Genomic DNA, 24,577 nt, shown 5'->3' with positions numbered 1-24,577 from the left:
CAGCCAAGCTGTAGGCGCCGGGCCTGCGGGCTGGACACCCGCTGGGGCAGCACCCGGGAGCGTGTCTATTCGCAGGAGTGGGGCTCCCTGCGCCCGTCTCTCCCAGCCCGCCGCACACCCTGCACCTGCCGGCGCGCCCCTCTTGTCCGGACTACATTTCCCAGGGGGCACCGGGCTCCCCTCACCACGCGATTGGCGGGGCCCACCGGAAGGGGCGGAGCCGCGAAGGGAACGGGCCGGTGGCGGTTGCTTTGGGGCTGCCTGGATCCTCTCGGCCCAATGGCTGCTCTGAAGTACGCGGGGCTGGAGGACACGGACAGCGAGGAGGAGCTGCCGCCCGGCTGGGAGGAGCGGACCACCAAGGACGGCTGGGTTTATTATGCCAAGTAAGGGGGCACCTGCCGCGCCGGGACCCTGCTGACCCTGACCCCTCTTCTCTGTCCTCTCCCGCCCCGGGCATGGGGGGCACGGAGCTGCCCCTCCCGCTCCCGCCCCGGGCATGGGGGGCACGGAGCTGCCCCTCCCGCTCCCGCCCCGGGCATGGGGGGCACGGAGCTGCCCCTCCCGCTCCCGCCCCGGGCATGGGGGGCACGGAGCTGCCCCTCCCGCTCCCGCCCCGGGCATGGGGGGCACGGAGCTGCCCCTCCCGCTCCCGCCCCGGGCATGGGGGGCACGGAGCTGCCGCTCCCGCCCCGGGCATGGGGGGCACGGAGCTGCCCCTCCCGCCCCGGGCATGGGGGGCACGGAGCTGCCCCTCCCGCCCCGGGCATGGGGGGCACGGAGCTGCCCCTCCCGCCCCGGGCATGGGGGGCACGGAGCTGCCCCTCCCGCCCCGGGCATGGGGGGCACGGAGCTGCCCCTCCCGCTCCCGCCCTGGGGATTGGCGGGCACCGAACTGCTCCTCCCTTTCCCCCTCCCTTCCCCGTCTTGGCCTGGGGATGGGTGGGGCACGGATCTGCCCGTCCCTCTCCTGCCCTGGGGGTCGGAGGGGCACGGAGCTGCTCCTCCCTCTCCCGCCCCGGGCATGGGAGGCACGGAGCTGCCCATCCCTCTCCCTCTTCTGCCCTGGGGATGGGCGGGGGCATGGAGACCCACTAGCTGCTTTCTGCATCCATCCTTGCTGCCTCTCCTAGATGTGTGTGTGTGGGCGGGGGCAGAGAGCTGCTTCTTCCTTACACAGAGTGACATTAGCATAAACTGGCGGGGGGGGGGAGAGGATGGAGGGGTGAGAGAGCTCTATATGGGAGGGAGTGAGGGAGGGTCATGAGAACTCGACTTAGTTAAGTCACTTATTTCACTGCATGTCAGTTTCCCGATCTGATACTTACCTCATGGGGTGTTGTGGTGATAGATCTACTAATGTGTGTTAGGTGCAGTAAGGTGCTACGGTAATGGGTGGGTGGGGGTGGGGGGATAAATACCTTGGATACAGAGATGGGAAGGGGGCGGAAATGCCCTACACATCAGAGGAGCCTGGGATGGGGGAATGGGATAAATTCTGCTTTATATATGGGGATGAATAAGTGCAATACTAAGTACACATAGGTGTAGCTGTTGTCTCTTACCTGGTAAGTGGTAATGATAGAGCTCAACGTAAAAGGGGTAAAACTCCAGTGGGAGGGCAGTAACACAGGATGTGTTTGGGGGCAATATTGCTGCACATTTTTTGGGCTGAGGATATAACTTTTTTGGAATATTTGTGTACATATGCGGGGGCAATAGTGTCCTACATAAGGGATCATGGTGCTCTCAATTTTGTTCTGTGCAGGAGGAGAGGAGAAACAGGTGCTATAATAGTCTGTGTATGGGTGGCTATTGGAAGTGATAAATAGGGGTGTAGCTCAATCTGGATGTTGAGGTTTGCCAGAGTTTTGGCCGGGTGATTCATGGGCCCAGAGCTGCCACCCCGTGCCATTATGAAAATGTTAAGCCTAGACATTGCCATATTCTAGGCATTTAGCAAGAGCAGATGCACTACAGGGCTGACTTGTGAGAGGAATTTCCCTGCTTTTCTATTAAAGCTTCCTTAACTGGAATGGCAGTGGAGTCAATCTGTACTGAAGTCTGAATGATGGCCTCCGGTTATAATGCTAGCATGATCTCCCTTTGTGGAAGGAAAAAAATGTAGTTGCAGTGTTTTGTCCTGTGTACTGTCAGATGACTTCTCTTCTCCCTACTTCTGCACCCGCAAATGCACTTCCTAGCGTGTCCAGCATGTGAGGAGAATAAAAAAAAAAAAAAAAAGTTCTCCACAAACTGAATCATTCAGTCTAGAGTTTAACTTTTCCTTTATTCCCACTGACTTCAGTGAGCCCAACTTTCGGTAATCATTACTAGCATGTCTTTAAGTAAGATCCTGTGCATGTGATCTCTGTCAGACATAATTGTGCTGGCAAAAGCCCCTAGTGTAGAGTGACAAAACTTCACTTTTGCTGGCATAGCTTATTTCTCTTGGGAGGCTGTAATAAGCTATACCACAGTGGCTCTCAAACTTTTTTACTGGTGACCCCTTTCACATAGCAAGTCTCTGAGTGCAACCCCCCCCCTTTATAAAATAAAAACACTTTTTTTTATATATTTAACACCATTATAAATGCTGGAGGCAAAGCAGGGCTTGGGGTGGAGGTTGTCAGCTCGCGACCCCCCCCACGCAGAGCCGGCTTTAGGAAGTGCGGGGCCCAATTCGAACGTTTTTGGCAGGGCCCTGGCAGGGATGACTAAAAGAAAAAAACCATGTAAAAAAATGCCTTTCATTTCTTAGCAACCCGTTCCCTATAAAAAGTTCTGATTTAAGGGATGTGCCAAAGTATGTATTTTTTTGTACCAATAGGGTTACTATACATCCGCATTTTCCCGGGAGGAATTTTTAAATTTTAAAAATTTCTCCTGGATGGCGATTTAAGAACCAAAAAGCCCTACATGTCCGGGAAAATACAGATGTATGTTAACCCTACCTAAAGTTCTTTTTTAAAAAGATGGGCCTGAACTAGAAATGAGTTCCGTTTCACATGTGTGGGTCCCCACCACTCCCTGTAGGTGTGCTAGGATGACCAGATGTCCCGATTTTATAGGGACAGTCTCGATTTTGGGGTCTTTTTCTTATATAGGATCCTATTACCCCCACCCCCTGTCCTGATTTTTCACACTTGCGGGGCTGGCTGGTCACCCTAGGGTGTGCACATGTGTGGGTCCCAGCTGCTCCTTGCCCCCCTCATTGAAGCAGGTATGCAGGGTTACTGCCCTGGGAACTGTAGGGCACCACTGGACATGGGACTGGCTGGAGGCAGGGCAGGGGCTGACTGGAGGTAGGGTCAGGCAGAGCAAGGGGTGTGGGGCTGGCTGGAGACAGGGGTGTGTGGGGCGGGTTGGCTGGCTTCAGGCAAGGCTGCAGGGGGGGTGCGGCATGGGTTGGCAGGGCTGGAGACAGAGGAGTGCGGGACTGGCTGGCTTCAGGCAGGGGGTGTGTGGCAGGGGTTGGCTGGAGACAGGGCAGAGGGTGCGGGGCTGGCTACAGGCAGGGCAGGGGGTGCAGGGCTGGTGTGGGCAGGGGTGTGTGTGGGGCTGGCTGGCTTTGGGCCGGGCCACAGGGGGGTGCGGCAGGGGTTGGCTGGAGACAGGGCAGGGGGTGTGACAGGGGCTGGCTGTGGGCAGGAGGTGAGGGGCTGGCTGTGGGCAGCGGCAGGGCAGGGGGGGTGGGGCTGGTGCAGGCAGGGCAGGGGGTGCAGCAGGGGCTGGCTGCGGGCAGGGGGTACGGGGCTGGCTGGAGACAGGGGCTGGCTGCAGGCAGGGCAGGGGCTGTGGGGCTGGCTGGATACGGGCTGGCTGCGGGCCGGGGGTGCGGGACTGGCTGGAGATAGGGGCTGATGTGGGCAGGGCAGGGGGTGCGCGGCTGGCTGCGGGCAGGGGATGCGGGTACAGCCCACCCTGTACGGTAAGTGCTCCCTCCTCCTCCCTTGCCCACCGGGGTAGCAGCAGCAGCCCGGGGCTCGGGGGCTATTTAAAGGCCCGGGGCTCCCCTGCTTCCACTGCCCCAGCCCTGTAAATAGCCAAGGGAGCCCTGGGGAAGCAGGGGGCTCCAGCGTCTATTTAAAGGACCGGGGCAACAGAGGCAGCTGGAGCCCCGGCCCTTTAAATAGCCCCCGGAGCCCCCCGCTACCCTAGGGCTCTGGTGTCTATTTAAAGGGCCCGGGGCTCCCCTGCTTCTACCGTCCTGGCCCTTTAAATAGCCATGGGAGCCCTGGGGAAGTGGCGGGGCTCCAGTGGCTATTTAAAGGGCCGGGATGTTAGAAGCAACGGGAGCCCCGGACTTTTCAAATAGCCCCCAGAGCCCCTCAGCCCTACTCCAGGGCTCCAGCAGTGGGGCTCGGGTGGCAATTTAAAGGGCCTGGGGCTCCAGATCCTTTAAATTGCCCCCTGGGGAAGCCGGGCTACCCCAGTACCAGGGCTTGGGCGCGAGGCCCTCTTAAGGGTGGGGCCCAATTCAGGGGAATTGGATGAATTGGCCTAAAGCCAGCCCTGCCCCCACGTAAAAAGAATATAACATAAGAACGGCTGTACCGGGTCAGACCAAAGGTCCATCTAGCCCAGTATCCTGTCTACTGCCAAAGGCCAATGCCAGGTGTCCCAGAGGGAATGAACCTTATAGGCAATGATCAAGTGATCTCTCTCCTGCCATCCATCTCCATCCTCTGACAAACAGAGGTTAGGGACATCATTCCATACCCATCCAGGCTAATAACCATTAATGGACTTAACACCATGAATTTATCCAGTTCTCTTTTAAATGGTGTTATAGTCCTAGCCTTCACAACCTTCTCACGTAAGGAGTTCCACAAGTTGACTGTGCGCTACATGAAGAAGAACTTCCTTGTATTTTTTCTAAACCTGCTGCCTATTAAACCTTGCGACCTCCTGAGGGGTCCTGACCCCCAGTTTGAGAATCCCTGCTATACCAAGGCTAAGTACAGCTTCGCTGATCTAAGCTGTGGCCACACTAGGAGTGCTTTCCTGGTGTGGGATACTGGTATAGCTATACTGGTAAAGCACTCCTAATATAGATCTGGTGTCTGTGTGTGTGTATTACTTTATTTTTTTTCAATAATTAAAACAATATACTAAACCACAGGGGAAGTACCTTATGCAAAAGAATTCACTCAGTGGGTCAGACTGTTAGCTGGTGTTGGGTTAGCTCTATTTAAGTTAGTGGAGCTGTGCATGTTTACACGAGCTGAAAAGCTGACCCAATATGTGCAAATATAGCTGACTATTTTTAAAGAAAATGTTTGATTTGTAAGTATTATAATTTGATCTCTGATATTTATATGGCAATTTTTTTTTTAAATAACCTGTTAACTTCCTAATTAATGTTACACTTGCCATGTATAGGAAATAAGGTCTAAAGGCTCTGCATCCTCACAGTTCTTGCATGCTCAGGGCCTTATTTATTCACAGTTCTTCCTATAAGTTTACTTCACTGACAGTAGCTTTAACATGTATCTGTATTTTCTCCCTTTACCAGACATATCTAACTTTATACTGCATGTATAAGTATTGACCAAGTATTCTAGTAACATACCAGTATGCATTGTAAAGTAACATTATTCCTCTGCATACATGGGTGTCAGAAATTTATATTGATCCTATCATTAATTTTTGTACGAATGTGATCACATTTTCAATATTTCTAGTATGCACACACACTGGTAGAGAGTGAGGGGCAGTGGAATGGGGCCCCTTCTTTCTCCTGCGGCATTGAAAGGTATCCTCTTTCTTCTTTCCCACTGAGATGCACAAGTAGTATCAGGGATGCAGCAGCAGAACTTAATCCAGCTGCTGGAGTGTTTCAGCTTAGGTAAACGTGTCTAGTCCATCCTACTCTTTTCTTCTCGTGTTTGCAGAGGCCCCCAGAGCAGTGGGTTAACGCCTCATTGAGATGCAGGGTCAAGTCATACTTCACAGAGCCATTGTTTCTAGCTACCTGCAGACTTGGGCAGACACCACTGCAGCAGTTACTCTTGGGGCATGCTTTCAAGCTTTTCTTCCCAGATGTGAGGGCTAGAAATGTCCTTTTTCTTTTAGATGAAGTGATTCTGATTCAATAACAAGCTGGTGTTGTAAGCATGGGTCTATAATCTATATGCTTTAATTTGGCCCTGCTTGTTTACCTGAGCCCAAATGTAGAAAGCTAAGTGGTATTGTTAAATATGTTCAAACGAATATTTTTCAAGTGAATAATAGCTCTAGATGGGATATGTTGCCATCTTCCACCTTATTAAATGAACTAATTAATGAATAAATCAGTGGTTTGCTGGCCTATAATTAAGTACTGTTCCTCCCTTTGGGATCACTAATACATTTATTTTAAGACTTGCTATGACTTGCGCTTGCTAAGGTGGAAGTTTCAACTCTTTTACATCACATGTTGCATATGAAAATTACTTGGGCAAAACTTCAAAAGGGATTTTTGTGACTTCACACTTTTCTATAATGTGGATCCCATTCATGATTGCATGTTTCGTGCTCTTCCCCTTAAGGCCAGCGGCCTTTTGTACACAATCTCTGAGTCTATTAATGTTGCTCTTTAATCATCCAGAGGGATTGTTTGCTCCCTGCCAGCCTGAGAGATGAGACTTGGATCCAAACTTGTGTTTGAATTGTAGTGGCTTCTGTTCTGTGTGACTAGGGTTTTTCTCAAAAGCCTGGCACCGTAGAATCTAGTTACCTGAGGCACCACTCATGAAACTTCTTTTAAACGGAGGGGATATTATTAATATGCAGGGGGAATATATTTCTTTCCTCAGAGGTTTACACTATAAAAAGATATAATCAGAATGCAGGAAGAACACTGCTATGGTAATATATTTTATTGAAGGTAAATAATAGAAATGCATCTTTAAGTTACTTTTTAATTGTCATTTCTTTCTTTCTTTATTTTTAAACAGTCATCTTGAAGAGAAAACCCAATGGGAGCATCCTAAATCTGGAAAGAGAAAACGCATCGCAGGAGGTTTGTGTTGGGCTTTTGTAACAGAGTAAGTTACAAGTAATGATCAGAATGGATGGAGGATCTAGATGGCCGATTTATGTTGTATTTGGCCCCAATCCTGTCAGCTACTTTATATAAGTAAAGCCCTGTTCATTCACCAGGGCCCACCATGTTTGCCAGGGGTCTGTGCATGAGGATTAGTTTGCATGACTTTATTTCTACATAAAGGCAAATAATAGGCAGAAGTGCCAAGGTCTTCTGTTTACTGTCCTTGTAATGGACGCAGAGACTCATGGCAAGATTCGTAAATTGCATTATGGCCCCTTTCTGTCACTTGGGTGACACAAAGGGACCTTATTTCGTCTGTAAATGCCAGCAGAGAATTCCGCTTGTGTGGGGGAATTCCCTGCCAGTGCCAGGGACTGTTCCATGTCCCCCATACCTGGGCTAGGTGTGTGTCAAGGAAGGAGTGGGCAGGAAGAGAGCGTGGCAGAACTTCAGTAATCTGCCACTGGGAAAATGCCCATTTAAGGACCTTCTGTCAGTGGCTCAAGTTAGAATGCTCTGAGAATCAGGGAACCCAAACTGGCTCCCTGAAACTTCCCTCCCCCTGTGGTAGCTGAGCTCCAGCACTGGAGAGAATAAAATCCCTTGTTTACTAGTATGATCTCATCTTGCTTAGCAAAAAGATTGTTGATCAGGGGAAAGCTTCAATAAACATAGAGGATAAATAAAAACAGTGCATTTTAAAGGAGGCAAAGTTATGTATACAGAAAAACAGTCCTACATTAAGACTAGATGATGCATGATAGTAACATTTTCAGTAGATTAATATTAAAGGGATATTAGTAACTTTTTGGTTGGGGCAGGAGGATGAGCATTATAAATAGGCATGCCAAGGAGGGACTCCATCACTAAATTTGAATTTTTTTTTATGTGATTTTTTTTTTTTTTATTGTGTCAGTAAAATCTTTAAAGCCATTAAAGAAAGGGATAGGCTATCATGGGCTGCCGATGTCTCATGTTTCATATATTGTCAATAATGTGCACATACCTAATTAGAATGTTTTCAGTATATTAAACCACCACCCTGATGAACTACAGCTAATATTTTCAGACAAGTTTAGCTTCTTTGAAATAGCAGGAAAATTCCTTGATTTTAAATATTTTAATGAGTATTTTATAATAAGATTTGGTTTGTAGGAAAATATTCTGTTATACTTTTTATCATTTCTTTCCTTTAACATATCACCTCCTATAATAGTATTGTCCCCCACACACTGGGGCTTATTCCCATGTTTAGATATGTAATGTGCATTATATACAATATTGCAGAATCCAGTATTTTGATAGCTGCTATACTTGATCATGGATTCACACCAGCTCTGCCCAAGATGCATGGGACATGTGCAACATATTACAAGGCAGGATCAAACCCTGTGGGTTTGTACTGCAAGTAAAGTCGTTTGTGAAAGGATTACTAGCCTCCTGCAAACATCTCTATATCCTTGTTAGTAATGACCATATGCCACACCATATTATTTATTCTAGATCTATACCTTTCCTCTGAGAACCTTTCCTTTTGTTTTGATGGTTTGTGAGCAGTTCTTGTTTTTAAACTTAGCTTCAGTGTTCAAGACAAGCAGGTAGGAGTACTAGGGATGGAAATGCTTGTATATATTTCCCATATTCAGCAATGCCAGGAGTTCAGACTTCCTGTAGAAAATGCTTTGAGATATATTTTCTGTATTCTAGATCTGCCATATGGGTGGGAGCAAGAAACAGATGAAAACGGACAAGTCTACTTTGTGGAGTAAGTACTTGAAAACATAGATCATGAATGAATAGAAGGGATGATGACACATACAAGATTTGGACCACTCAAGTGAGTTGCAATGCCATGATTCTTTGAGTTAAATACACAGAAACCAGTAAACAAAAACTTGATATTTTAAAGTTTTAGGCATGTAATAAATCTTCCCTCCCCACCAAGTTAATAAATTGTTTCATGTAAACGTAAGTATAAACTTGCAGTGCAGAATTGAGAGTGACTTAAACTTAATTCTATAACAGAATACAGTAACTCCTTGCTTAACGTGTTAGTTATGTTCCTGAAAAATGCTACTTTAAGTGAAACGATGTTAAGCGAATCCAGTTTCCCCATGAGAATTAATGTAAATGGTGGGGTTAGGTTCCAGGGAAATTTTTTTCACCAGACAAAAGACTATATTTTATTTTTTTATATATATATATATAATATACACACACACACACTATAAGTTTTAAACAGTGTAATACTGTACACAGCAATGATGATTGTGAAGCTTGGTTGACGTGGGGGAGTCAGAGGGTGGGATATTTCCCAGGGAATGCCTTGCTGCTAAATGATGAACTAGCACTTGGCTGAGCTCTCAAGGGTTAACACGTTGTTAATGTAGCCTCACAGCAAGCAGGAGGCTCTGGGGAGCAGCTCCAAGGCAGAGGGCAGGAACAGCACATGGCAGTGGGGGAGGGACAGCTGAACTGCCTGACAATTGATGGCCTGCTGGGTGGCTGCCACACAGGGAATTTAGGGGAGCCAATAGGGGGGCTGCTGGTCCACCCTGGTTCCAAGCCCTCCCCAGCTAGCTCCAATGGGCTGCTCTTTCTGCAAGCAGTAGACAAAGCAGGCAGTTGTCAAACAATGTTATAATTGAGCATTGCGCAACTTTAAACGAGCATGTTCCCTAATTGATCAGCAACATAACAAGGAAGCAACGTTAACCAGGATGACTTTAAGTGAGGAGTTACTGTAATTGTGATATCAATAGATTTCCAGCATCCTCTCCTAGCTAAACAGAAGGTGGAAAGAATCTAGAAACAAATTTGGGAAATAACAATAATAATGAAATGAGGAATAATGGAGTGATTCGAAAGATAACTCCATGTGAAGATTGGGTTCCCAAAGAGAACACCCAATGATATGTTAATATCCTCTGTTGTAAAGTCAGGAGAGAAAGAATTGTGAATTCTTCATACAACAAATTTTCACTCTAGTAGACCAAAATTCCTGCCTCTTCAAAGTGTAGGTAGGTGAGGCTGTCTCATCTTAGCCAGAAAAGTAATTTAAGAAATACAATAGGAACTTGATTTCGTGATCTCAGCTCAGAGAGATAATTATATGGATCAGTTTTTGTAAAGCAAAGCCAGTTTCACACTTTCTATATGTGATTTTGCTTATATGGACCGCCAAGCTTCCATAATTGGTTGGTCTGTTTTTACAATATGGTAGTGCTCAAAATGTGTTGGATGCTGTGAAAAACAGAAGGAACAATCTGTGCCCAAGAGAGCTTACAATCTAAAAGACGTGGGGGATTGGGAGGAAGGAAAGAGAGGTTGAACAAGGGGCAACGGCAGGAGGGGTGAGTTCATAGGAGCAGGGAGAGGAAAAAGAGGAAGGTAGGAAGGATCATAAGGAATACTGAGTCTGGCTTTAAATAGACATTGGTAGAGAGGAGAAGAGAGGTAGTTTCAGTAAACAATGAATCAGCAGAGAGGGAAGAATATTTACAGTTCAAACTGTAGAATCAGCTCACACAAGGGGCGCACAGGTGTTGTGAAGATCATTGATCAGAAATGAGTTGAGAATTTTTTTGTCAGAATGATTTTCTGACAGAAAATGCAGTTTCTGCAAAACAGAAATTTTCCATGGAGCGGGTGGTGGGAATCTTTGTTTTTTTTTTTTTTTTTTTTTCCCCCCTAGACTTTCATTTTTTTCCATTGGGAAGGGAAATCTAAATGAAGTATTTCATTTAGGGTCAGTTCAACCCAAAATAGAATATTTTTTGTTGAAGATTTATTGAACTGAATTTTGAATCCGTTCAATACAATATCAAATTGCATTTCTCTTTCAGCAGATTGCTTTATGGGAGTTATAGTTCAAGCCCTGGTCTCTCCTATGGGCTGGGCTGGGCCCAGCTCAGCTCAGCTCCCTGGAGGACTGCATCTCCCATAATTGAATATAGATTTCCCTCTGATCAAGTTCTGCTTGGTTCACCACGGGGAAATGTGGCCTGGCTAGGGAGCCTGGCACAGAGGGAAGAATGTGGGCCTCAAGCATCCGAAATGCAATTCCCAAGAGTCAAAGCGTTACAATAGGAAAATGCAGCTTAATGTTAAAGTGACTCAAAATGAAACATTTCTGTTCACTTCAATTTCAGGAATGTTGAAGTGTTTCCATTAAAAATCATAGAATGAAATCATAAAATATCAGAGTTGGAAAGGACCTCAGGAAGTCATCTAGTCAACCCCCTGCTCAAAGCAGGACCGACACCAGCTAAATCATCCCAGCCAAGGCTTTGTCAAGCCTGACCTTAAAAACCTCTAAGGAAGGAGATTCCACCACCTCCCTAGGTAACCCATTCCAGTGCTTCACTACCCTCCTAGTGAAAAAGTTTTTCCTAATATCCAACCTAAACCTCCCCCACTGCAACTTGAGACTATTACTCCTTATTCTGTCATCTGGTACTACTGAGAACACTCTAGATCCATCCTCTTTGGAACCCCCTTTCAGGTAGTTGAAAGCAGCTATCAAATCCCCCCTCATTCTTCTCTTCTGCAGACTAAATAATCCCAGTTCCCTCAGCCTCTCCTCATAAGTCATGTGCTCCAGCCCCCTAATCCTTTTTGTTGCCCTCCGCTGGACTTTTTCCAATTTTTCCACATCCTTCTTGTAGTGTGGGGTCCAAAACTGGACACAGTACTCCAGATGAGGCCTCACCAATGCCGAATAGAGGGGAATGATCACGTCCCTCGATCTGCTGGCAATGCTTCTACTTATACAGCCCAAAATGCCATTGGCCTTCTTGGCAACAAGGGCACACTGTTGACTCATATCCAGCTTCTCATCCACTGTAACACTAGGTCCTTTTCTGCAGAACTGTTGCCTAGCCAGTCGGTCCCTAGTCTGTTGCAGTGCATGGGATTCTTCTGTCCTAAGTGCAGGACTCTGCACTTGTCCTTGTTGAACCTCATCAGATTTCTTTTGGCCCAATCCTCTAATTTGTCTAGGTCACTTTGTATCCTATCCCTACCCTCCAGTCTATCTTCCACTCCTCCCAGTTTAGTGTCATCTGCAAACTTGCTGAGGGTGCAATCCACGCCATCCTCCAGATCATTAATGAAGATATTGAACAAAACCGGCCCCAGGACTGACCCTTGGGGCACTCCACTTGATACTCGCTGCCAACTGGACATGGAGCCATTGATCACTACCAGTTGAGCCCGATGATCTAGCCAGCTTTCTGTCCACTTTATAGTCCATTCATCCAGCCCTTACTTCTTTAACTTGCTGGCAACAATACTGTGGGAGACCATATCAAAAGCTTTGCTAAAGTCAAGGAATAACACGTCCACTGCTTTCCCCTCATCCAATGTGACATTTAATCTCTTCTGAATTGAAATTGTTGTGGGAGTTTCTGTTTGATGAAAAATGTGGACATTTCAGTTGAAATGCTGGAATTTCCTGTGGGACAGAAATTCTGAATTTCACTTGGCTCAACTGCTCTGCCAGGTTAGTCCTACTGTTCCTGGGGAAAGGCTCTGACCAAGGATGAAGATACTGCTTCTGTTCCTCCTCCAGCTTATTTGGCTGGGGAGTGGTGGTGGATGCTGCTACAGTTTGAGTCCAGCGGTATAGCCCTTTGGAGCATTGGCAAAGTTCTCATTAATTTTAGTGGGGTCAGGATTTCACCTCCAGGACCCAGTCACAGTGAGCAGGGGGAGGGGGAAATGGAAAAGTCTGTACAGCAGTATCTTACCAGCTCTCATTTGACAGAGAGTTAGCACACTGAAATTCAGAACATATTGTAAAAAGAACTTGACACTAGCAAAGCAATAAAGAGCTCACATTGGAGAGAGAGAGAGAGAGAGAGAATTATATAAGCAGGCACTCTCAGATAAGCCTGGCTAAGGCTGCGTCCTGCCCCGCTGCTTGTTAGCAGATCACATGGGAATAAAACTGACTCAAGCACATCTCTCCCTTTTTTTGGATAACCTCTCCCATTGTGCAACAAGGTGGAACTGCCATTTCTTAACAAAGGGGTGGAGTTTTTGTGGAGTACTGAAATATTACCTGAAAGAGATGTCAGCAATGGATGCATATTTCACAGTTACTTTGATCGGATGAAGGTGTGGTTGAAGCACTGGAATTGGAGCCAGGTGTGATCTGAGTTTTAGTTGCAGCTCCTCCACAGACTAAACTTCTTTTGACTCACTTCTGGTCCCCCCCCCCCCCGTGAACTGGGTATCATAATCCTCATATACTTTATATAGGTGTTGTGAAGCTTAATTTGTTAAAGTTTGTGAAGTGCCTTGACCTTCTCAAACAGAGTGAAGATGAAGATAATTTTGCACTTAGAAATGCTAAATATTATTACACTCACACGTCACTTAAAAACAAGCAAAACATTTTGGAATGACTTGCTGTGAAGAGTAGAATGCAGACAGCAAGCATAAATGAGAAGTGGGAAGTAGCATAAGTGATCCTATATTGGAATCAGAAGGCTCTTGACTATTTTGTTTCTATTCTTTGATTTTAAAGGCCTCCAACTTGCAGCAGGAAAGGGAAAGCTAGATTTCACTTCAGCCAAAAGGTGACAGCGTTAGAAGCATCTGAGCATTGAAAACTGAGTTCTCTCTCTTTCCATTGTTCTGTAGTAAAGAGTAGCCATACAGCTCTCATGAGATTGGACTGTTTGGGTATGGCAGTTAGCAATGGGAGACTGCTGGTTTACATTGGGAACTTATATCGGCATAGCTATGTCTCTCAGGGGTACGAAACATGCACACCCCTGCAAGATGTAGCTATACTGACCTAACCCCTGGTGTAGACAGCACTAGGTTGATGGAAGAATAATTTTTTTTGACCTAGCTACTGCCTCTCGGGGAGATGGATTACCTACGGTGATGCAAGAACCCTTCCCGTTTTGTGGAGGTAGTGTCTCAAGTATAGACAAGTCATAACTCTTAAAGGGCTTTGTCCCTGAGGTAAAAAGGAGAGAACAAGTCACATGTTCTGTTATTAACATTCTTGGTATTAGTAAGACATGATTATTGTTGAAAATTGGCAACACTTCAGTGTTTCCCTAGTGCTTGCAACCTTACTGCACAGCATAGAAGAAACAAAAATTAGTTTGAAATCTTGTTTTTGATTTTTACAGCCATATAAACAAAAGGACTACATACCTTGACCCCAGACTGGCATTTACAGTTGAAGATAATCCAATGAAGTCTACTACTAGACAGAGATATGATGGAAACAGTACTGCAATGGAAATCCTTCAGGGTCGTGATTTGAGTGAAAAAGTGGTTATAATCACTGGAGCGAATTCTGGAATAGGTAGGTCAATGTGACACTTAAGTAAGTAAAATATTATGGTTCATTTAATTGCAAGTAGTTTTGACCTAACATTGGTTAGGTATATTTAAAAATGTACATTCACCCTTTAATTCTGGATTGAATTCACATCCATTATTACTAAGATTAAGTTGCTTTGAGAATTAGATCCCCAAAATCATCCTGATCATCTTCTACAGTAGTTTGTTGTATGGTGGCATTGGAATAGGTGTAGACTGTGTGTAGTTAAGGCATTTTTTTAAAGTTACTGATCAGGTTTTTTTACAAATACTAATTTTTAATGAAGTTTAAGAAGGGCTTAATTACTTTTCTCTCAGAAGAGGTTCCCATAGACTTCAGTCACTTTCCCCCCGCACCAGCCATTACCTTGGTTTGAGTCGTTGCCACTGTGATTGTAGTAAAAGTAAACTGTATAGGATATCTCTTCTGTTTCTGCTGTTTGATTTTTTGAAGGAGCCAAAGTTGCTGAGACACAGTTAGATGAGGATTAGGTATTAAACTTGGTTCTCTCTCAGGCCTTTACAGATAATCCACTGAGCCCTCCAAAATTTTATTTAAAATTTAAATTGCTGTTCGTTCTTTTTTGTGGTCTACATTTTGATTTGTAGAGCCATCACAACTGCATTGGAAATATCCTTATGCAAGTTATGGCTATTGTTTAAAAACAGAAGCAGATTACATAAAAAAAAAAATATTTCAAAGATTGCACCTTCGGGACCCATGGCCAGCTTGCAACTCTCTTGAACAATGAGAGGATTTTTGGACCAAGTGTCAGTCTGAATTTCCTTGGTGCAGTTCATCCTTAAATCATTTGAAAGGGAACATTCTCTGAAATAGTATTTTCAGGCTATAACAAGCTCTAAATTTTTCTTATTGTCAGCACATGTCTTGGTTAAATCTGTTTTGGGGAGATTTTATATCGTAGACTGAATAACTTTAAATTTATGTAAACATTACCAGAGCTTGCAATACTATGCAGCAAATTTGCTTATGTAATTAACTAAATTTGTTTAATCAAATGTTCACATTTAAAAGTATATAAAATTTGGGGGGGTAAATCAAAGCTTCTCCTGCTCCCCTTTAGAGTATTTTTAATTGAGTCCATTGCTAATAATCTGAAACTGTATATCTCAGAAATAACCTAGCTCTTCTCTCTCTCAGCCTTAAACCAGGTGAGGTTAGTCTTATCATGTGACCATGTTGAGTGAAATAGTGTTCCACGTTTCTATAGAGATACTGTAGTCAAAGGGTTTAACACCTCATCCAGATTTGTGATGCTTGTGAAAGGTTACTGTTATCTTGAGAGGATGTCTGGATTTGTATTGTGGTTTCTCCGCCTTTTCCCCCATCCAATTTGCAGTTCTGGGTGGTCATAGCTAAATACATGCACCTCGGGACTAAGTGCTTGCTACCAATGGCTACTACAGGGGTCGGCAATGTTTGGCATGCGGCTCGCCAGGTAAGCACCCTAGCGGGCCAGGCCAGTTTATTTACCTGTTGACGCGGCAGGTTTGGTCGATCGTGGCCCCCACTCGCCGCGGTTCGCCTCCTGGGCCAATGGGGGCGGCGGGAAGCCGGGGCCGGCACATCCCTCGGCCCACGCCGCTTCCCGCCGCCCCCATTGGCCCGGGACGGCGAACCGCGGCCAGTGGGGGCCGCGATCGGCCGAACCTGCCACATCAGCAGGTAAATAAACTGGCCCGGCCCGCTAGGGTGCTTACCCTGGCTAGCCGCGTGCCAAACGTTGCCGACCCCTGGGCTACTATATACTGAGAGCTGCAACATGTTAACCTATCAAGCTAACAGGCAACTACTTTAGAACCCTGTTTATCTGACCCTCCATTATCTGGTTCTCTGTATTAACTGAACTACCAGCACGCACAGATACAGAAGTGGGCGATCTCTCCTTCGGCTGCTAGATGGCGATGCAGCCTCGCATTTGCCCATTCTCTGCATTATCCGAATTTTTGATTATCCGATCTGGCCCTGGTCCCAGTTAGATGGATAAATGGTTTCTGCTGTATATTAAGAGGAGAATGGAAGCATAAGTGGGCGTGCGAGACTAGGCAGGAAGTATTGCTGACTATGTGGACTGTTTGAAAATCTGAGTATTTTGTTTTGCGGTTTGCTCGTTTTTATTTGGAGCGTTTTCCTCATCTTGGGAACTAGCCAAATAAATAAGGCTGTCTGACTGGAAAATTTGTAGTATTAATTACAAAAGTGCATCTGAAAAGGCTGCACAGAATAATTGGCATTCAGCACTCTCTCACCCTCATAGAACAGATTACTCAGCAATTCTATTGTACCTGGATGATCAAGACCCCAAGGTTGGCCTGATCCTTAGCCACCCCTCTCTTTATTTTAAAGCCTCTGCAACAGTCAGGGTAATGCAACTATTGACATTAGTGGCATTAATGGAGTGAACAAAAGATTGGACCTGTGCTGCTTCAAATTGTGACAATATAAGGTTCAGAAACCTGAAGTCCAGAGAGTTTTTCTCAGTCGAACTTGCATCATATGTGCATGCTTGAGATGAAGACATGGCCAATGAGCCTCAAACTTCTCAGATGCCGTAATGTCTTCGACATCACTTTAGGTTCCATCTCCACATCCAGCACCAGTTACCAACTGCCAGAAAGCAAGATGTTTCAAGGGTGAGGCCATTGGGACTTGGGTACAGGGGGATCAAGTAGAGTCCTGTGCTGTTTGGGCACCCTGAGTTGTCCTGATTTTGTGAGGCCTAAGCATAAGGCTTGCTTTCTCCTTCACTGCTTACTGTGAAGGGGAGCTCTCTTCCTTCACTTCCATAGAGTGTGGCTGCTAATGTTCTTGTCCAGGCCGTTTGGATGTACCTTGTAAGTCTTGAAGATCTGTTGAGATGGGGCTATCTAGAAGATTGAGATAGGACTAGAAATCATTAAACTCTGAATTCTAGTCCCAGTTCAGCCCCTGTAATCCTGTGGGGCCTTGGGTAAGTAACTTGTCCTCTGTATGCATCAGGGATAGTACTTCCCTATCTCACAGGAGTGTTCTGAGGATTAATTAGTGGTTGTATAATGCTTTGAAAAAAAAGTACTCTGTTCTGTGTTTTTTAGTTTGATTGGATGTTCTAGAGGAAAATGCTGCTGTGTTCCACTAGCTAAAAAGTGATTAAAAGAAAATCTTGTTCAGCCTTGGCAGTTTGAAATTTCATAAGGTCAGAAGCACTTGAATGTTTTTTTAAAAAAAATAATGAAATATTAATGCGTCTCATTATCAAAATCAGTTTGAAACATACTTTAAAGACTGATTTGACTGTCTCCGTGAACGGAGTTTCTGCACATCATGGGTGGGGAACTTCGTTTATTTCAATATGACCGGCAGTTAGCTCCAAAAGGCCAAACATATATTTTAAACACATTACATTGTTTCTTTTTGCTCAAACGTATCTTTCGACCTTTTACATTAATGAGTTGAGCAAAAAAGATGGAGTTCAAACAAAAAAAGCCCAAACAACCCAGAATAAAAACCTTATTTCATTCACCAACACACATCAGTTGATTATGCTAAAGGTAAAAAGCCCAAACTGTTCTTGGGCTGATATTTCTAATAATTTATCAATAGGTACAATACATGGAAGCTTATGCAGGTTACTAATTACTAGAATTTTATTGTGTAATCATCCCGATTTAGTAAATGCATGTGAAAAAAATCACTCTCAAAGTGTATAATGTCACTGTTGTCACTGAGGGGCAAGGGAGGAAAAAACAAAGATACAGTGTGTAAAAACAAAATGACTTCTGGGGTCTCAAGCATATTAAACTTACAATTTCTGTGTTCTGACTGTCATGGGAGCATTGAGGAAGGTCAGATAATTCAGGGAATTGTCACTATAATTCATAGACTCCAGGGAATGCAATCCTTTTCTGGACAGGAGTTTCAGATTATCTAGGTTTGAAAAACTTGGTTATAGTATTGCATGCTAGACTCCACCTCAGGGTGTGGATGAGCGACAAACCATGAAATCATGACTCCATTGAAGTCAGTGGGAGTTTTGCCATTGACTTCGAAGGGGCCAAAATTTCACCTTTAGTCTAGGTTTATGTACAGTTGGGCCCCAAAAGCTAAGCAACTAAATCTGTGAGGGCAATTAAATAAGTTGCCTGTTTTTTCACAGGGACAAAGTTTCTACGGCAGCCACTAGGAGTTGTAGGTGCCATACACCGGTGAAAGTTGAGCCACTTATTTAGTTACCTGAGTATTGATTTTTGTGCTCAACCTTAGGATCTCATGTTGGGAAATATTGGGTGAAATCTAGGCTCCGTCAAAGTCCTTGGCAAAACTCACATTGATTTTTAACAGGAAAAGGATTTCACTTATTGTCTTTGACGTCTGTGCTCATCTATAAAATGGGAAAAATTATATCTAGTACAGAAATCTGTTGTGAAGATTACAGAACACTGGTGTAGTTTTTAAAGCAGTTTCTCAAACGGGGGTCGCCGCTTGTGTAGGGAAAGCCCCTGGTGGACTGGGCCGGTTTGTTTACGTGCCCCGTCTGCAAGTCCGGCCGATCGCGGCTCCCACTGGCCGTGGTTCGCTGTTCCGGGCCAGTGGGAGCTGCTGGAAGCGCCGAGGGACATGCTGGCCGCCACTTCCAGCAGCTCCCATTGGCTTTTGAGAAACACTGTTTTAAAGTGATGTTCCTTATTTTACTTGATATAAACTGATGTACAGTTCAACAGTTTATGGCTGTACTACTAACTGTAGAAGTGGTGGTATATTTTCTGCAACTCTTTTGGTATATCCAACTCTCAAACAAATTATTTCTCCCTCCCATCAGATATTTCCTTCAATGTCTATCTTCTTATTTAAAGCTAACAATTAATCCATTGCAGGTTCCATTATGAGAAAAACTTGTTAACAAGAGTATGGAATTCAAGTTCAGATTTCTTGGTTTTATCTAATGGCTGCTTTCCCATATCTTTATATATTTTTTTGTACTTACTCTCTTTTTTTTTTTTTTTTTAAGACTACCATAAAACATATTCAAGAAATAACCCCCCCGGCCCCCAGGTGTATTTAGGATAAATAATGAATAAGTGAAAATATGTAAAACTTATGGTGAAAAGAATTTACTAAATATATCCACTAGTCGCTTGAGGCAATTTTTCTAAAATACTTAGATTTTTATCAGGGAGTGAATACTTACCAACTTCTTTAAAATTAAAGCTCGTGTTTGTGTTGTGAGGATGGTAAATATCAAACTTTTTTCTTCCTTTAATTTTACAGATCTCTTTTAGCCATGTGATAAACATTCTTTAGATCTTGATTAGTTTTAGCCAGGACTGAATTTTCATGTTCTAAATATTGCATCAGAAAAATGTTAATTATTTGTGTGCTGCAACACTATATTATGATTAATTTTAACTTCAGCCATTAATGGTCTTGTAATATTAACCCATCTAATTTCAGAAACAGACCCTATTCCTGCAGAGACTTACTCACACACACAGTAGTGCTTTTAAAGTCAATGAGACTACTTGAAATACATAGCTAATGGTTAATTTATAGTTAAATTTTTGCAGGACTGGAACCCTAGTTTGATTACAAAGAAAAAGTCCTTTAGTTTGTATCGGGCATACAAATAAAAATAATTCTTTAATTTTTTTTGTTTTTTTTTCCCACTAGAGGGCTGTATTGGCCTTTGAAAATATTAAACAAAAGAGAGCTTTTATATTTTTCCCTCCTCTGTGGTTTTTTTGTTAAATACTTTTGAATTTTTGTAATGTATATTATGTGTTTTTAATTATCAGTGTTTAAGTTCAAAGTATGAGAAGTATGTTAGTTGTTTCATTGAGTTCTAGTCTATAAGATACAATATTTTCAACTTTGTTTGCAATCAGTTCTGCCAGATTACACAATGTACATATTTTTAGTAGTATTTGTTTTTAATATCAGGGAGACAATGCTGTGGTTTATATATTTGTAGGAAGCTTAATTACACAAATATTACTGTACATTTTAAGGCTCATCTAAGGCTAAACTAAATGACCTTGAAACTACATGTACCTCAGCTTCATTTTTTTTTTACAGTACACATTGGTTACCTAATCTATTGTGAATATTAGACTATATAAGAACAGTAAAATATAAATGACACAGTACTACTTATGCTGTTTTACTGGCATATTGTAGAGCAGGGGTAGGCAACCTATGGCACGCGTGCCAAAGGTGGCACGCAAGCTGATTTTCAGTGGCACTCACACTGCCTGGGTCCTGGCTGCCGATATGGGGGGCTCTGCATTTAATTTCATTTGAAATGAAGCTTTTTAAACATTTAAAAAACCTTATTTACTTTACATACAACAATAGTTTAGTTATATATTATAGACTTATAGAAAGAGACCTTCTAAAAAGGTTAAAATGTATTACTTGCACTTGAAACCTTAAATTAGAGTGAATAAATGAAGACTCGGCACACCACTTCTGAAAGGTTGCTGACCCCTGTTGTAGACGGACAAAATGTGTATCTTTTTTGTGCTGGTGCAGACTTCGGAAAACACTTTTTTTTTTCTTTTTTAAGAAGCCATCTTATATGAGACTGTTCTTTTAATCACAAAGTTTCATTTTTTCTCTTTACAAAACCATCATGCACAGAATCTTTTTGTATTCAAAGAACAAGAAATAATCCTATTTTGGTTATATCAAGGTCATAAGCAATCTATTAATTACATATCTTAGGGGATGCCCAGATCAAACACAGAGGTGACCTCAGAAAATTAAAAGCATTCTTGGCTTTGTGCAGCTTACTTTTTTAACCAAATACTGAAAAAATTCCAAAAACTCTTGTGCTGAACATGAACTGTCCGTGCTGCATTTTCTTAACTCTTGAGTTACGAAGCCTTTTTTCAGTCCATAAACTTAGTTGATCTGCAAACATTTCCACTATTTCAAAACCAGTAACTGTGTATTAATACTTTTGTTAACTAGAATATTATTTTGTATTACAGACTCCTAGAGACTCCAGTCAGGAGTGAGGTCCTATTCTACTAGGCATTGTAAACACATACGAGAGCTTTCATTCTCCGCAGACTTGTAGTGTAAAAAGTCATCTTGTTTCTACTATTGCCAATACAAAAGTTTTGTAACATCACATTGGTGCCAAGAACGAGGATATGTTTTTTTTTTTTAATACATCAAAATTAAGCATCTGCTGTATAGTTTATTAATCTCTTTTGGATAACTGGCCCTTGGATTTATAGAGGCTTTATAAAGATGTGTATTTACTTTCTCTTTCACTCTTGTCTGAATTACCTGTGGTTCTAGGTGGGCTCTGCCTGGTGTACTGGAGTTTGACTTGCATGTCATTACGAGAACACTAGCCTGAGACAGCTGTTAATAAAGATTAAATAGAGGGCTTAATTAGTGCCTAGTTTTGAGTATAGTATTAAGTTTTAAAATCCAGAAGTCTGTCTTGGATTACCATTTTTAACTACAATTTAAGTCTCAAGAGAAGAGGACCTGCTTCATTAAGGCTTGCTTATATAAACAAAGAAAACACTAAGCAACCTGCATTGCTCATCTTAACTATAAAAATATAGGTAGCAGCTCTATCCCTTTAGTCTTTCTTAAATTGAATTATATTATACCCATTGATGACTCTTCTGTTGCTTAAACAAACAAGTAGTATCTGTGCATCAGGCTATGGAATTGGGGAATACATTCTCAGTACTATTAGTTAAAACTCTTCGCTTTGGGCATAGCTATTATGTATCTTCTGAATGGAATGTATATGTAATGAAGTGTATTCTCAGTAGCAAGTGCTATAGCTAGGGTTTGCTTCAAAATGATATTTGTGTGTTCCTAAATACATCCATTTTGTAAAACTTTACTCACCCCAAGAAAGTAAGTATCTATTAATTTGCATACTGTCACCATGATAATGTATGGATGATGAGATTTTGATCATAGGTGGTCATGATGTTTAGGTGATTGTATTTATCATGCACCTTTGACTGTCTTACTTGCTCTCAGCCCACTAATCCATCTCACCTGGAACTTTAACATTTCAAACTCGTGATCAGTATGGAACATCTACCATTTTTTTGAAAATCAGTCTGCTCTCCAAAAATCACAAATTCAACTCACTCTTTGTCCAGAAAATTAAAAATCATTTGCAGTGGACTAGCCACATTCAGCCTTGGATCCGTGACACATTTGAGGTTTGGTACCTTCAGGGGAATATGATCTTCAGACCATTGGAAACTCAGGAATATCTCTCTGCTCCAGTTAAACACATTGTTATGGTATATATATCCCACACAGGTGATGAAAGGGCTAACTGGAACTAGAAAGCTCAATTACGGTACCTGGAGATTGGGCCTGCCTCTCTCCCCTCCCCCCCACCCGAGATGAGTCCCAGCTGAGAAAGGAGCTGAGCATAGAGAGGAAGCCCAGAGCAGAAGACAGGTCTGCAGCAAGATGCTGCAGGAAAGGGCAGTAGTCCCTGGAGCAGGGAAAAAGACCCCAGAGAAGAAGGCCCAGAGGAGCGCCCCTGGGGCCACTATACTGAATAAGGGACAGGGAATTGGGAGAGAATCCAGAAGCCAAGGGGTGGGTGGACATTGTTTATGTTGGTCCTTTGTTTGGGCCATTTGAACTCTAGTAGGTATTCTGGGGCTGTGAAGGAAGATTAAGACAGATAAAGAGCCTGGGTTCACAGAAGGCAGCAGAGCCAGAACCTCTTGAGTTACGGTCTTGACCTTAATTGTTCGATTTGAAGTGGCATTAGTCGAAGAGTGTTGGAAAAGTACAGTATTCTTCAGGAGCCCTGGAAAGGGGATGCCTGTAATGCTATCACACGCCACAAGCACTCTGAGATGGCAACCCTGGAAAGACAGACAGAGACACAAATAATGCTTACATTTAGTCCTAGGAGCTCCCAAAGCTTACCATCCAAGCATAATTTTAGACAGAAAGTCATTGTAGGTAACAATGTCTATTCTCTCTCTGTATCTAAAGCTTGTACATTTGGACAAAAATGAACTAAGGGCCCTGCTTTAGTGATATGATGCTTGTGTGCCGGTCCATCTAGTCACATCACACTGCAGGATTGAGGCCAATAGCAGCTTGTTTTACAGGTGGAATGATGCATCATATAATCCCAGTAAAAGTTCTAAATTCAAGAATCTTACGTTTTCTCACTAGGGTTTGAGAACTTACCATTATCGTACGTATCAGAATGACTTTAAAGTACCTGGGTTTGTGACAGGCTCAACAACTTGAAACAAATGCTCCAGAATCTGCATTCAAGGAGCTTCATGTAAGGGCAGATATGTAGCATTCATCCTCTTTGCTATTCTCAAGACACTTGGATAATAGAGTAGTTTTGATCACTGTCTTAAACAACTTTCTAAACTGCTTATGGAGATGTTTTCGGGTCTCCGGTACTCACCAGCTAGCTCCTTCCCTAAAAAGCTTTCCTATATAGGTGGAAAATGACATAAACTCTCCTATACGAAACATATACACTTTATATTTGGGGCACGCCCTGATGCTCTTGAATATCACAAGGTATGGCAGTTAGCAATGGGAGATCCTTCTTGGATCTATGGGCAGAAAGCAAATATGAATTAAAATAACCACTGAGATGTCTCTTTTGATTACTTCTTTTTTTTCATAAATCAGAGGTTGAATAATGTGTTCTGAACCTCCCCAAAAGATCACTTTGTGCATATAGGGAAACATGCCAGACATGGGAGTCTGCTCAGGCTTTTGGCAGAGGGCACAATACTCTTATTATGAAGAGATGGTGTTATGTGTGTGTGTGTGTGTGTGTGTGTGTGTATGCATGAATGATGTAGTAGTTGAGCCCTAACTAGACAATACATATAACAGTATCTTTAGTCAAATCCAGATCATATGGGAGGAATAAAACAGACCCAATAAATATCAATGAGGACTATCATGTTAATGATATTAGTCTGATTCTTTAGGTTTAACTGTCTCACTATATTACATAGCTCTTGGTGGTCTCAGCCCACACAGACCTTGTCTGAGTTTGTTCGTAAGGAATTGTTCACCTCTGCTTTGGAACTAGAGGGCACATTTTTCTTCCCCTCTAGAAGTGTGCATACATTTGTCTGAACAGACATTGGTTTATTTTCTAATTTATGTCTTTATCCTCTTTCTGTTTGTCTCCAGATGAAATAATAGTT

At 43.3% G+C, this 24,577-nt stretch overlaps 1 protein-coding gene across 2 annotated transcripts in view; it reads left to right on the top strand.

Moving 5' to 3' along the window:
- Positions 1-227: 227 nt before the first annotated feature.
- WWOX (WW domain containing oxidoreductase) overlaps positions 228-24,577 on the top strand; it is a 680,961-nt gene continuing 656,611 nt past the window's right edge. For both annotated transcript variants that reach the window (XM_054049157.1, XM_054049158.1), the window contains exons 1-4: positions 228-386; positions 6,942-7,006; positions 8,741-8,798; positions 14,185-14,363. In XM_054049157.1, coding sequence (XP_053905132.1) covers positions 280-386; positions 6,942-7,006; positions 8,741-8,798; positions 14,185-14,363 — 409 coding nt within the window. In that variant the 5' untranslated portion in view covers positions 228-279. The remainder of the gene's footprint in view (positions 387-6,941; positions 7,007-8,740; positions 8,799-14,184; positions 14,364-24,577) is intronic.

Source organism: Malaclemys terrapin, chromosome 14, assembly GCF_027887155.1.
Source record: "Malaclemys terrapin pileata isolate rMalTer1 chromosome 14, rMalTer1.hap1, whole genome shotgun sequence".
Classification (NCBI taxonomy): Eukaryota; Metazoa; Chordata; order Testudines; family Emydidae; genus Malaclemys; species Malaclemys terrapin.
Note: the sequence above shows the minus strand (reverse complement) of the source record. Positions and strands in the feature narration are given on the sequence as shown.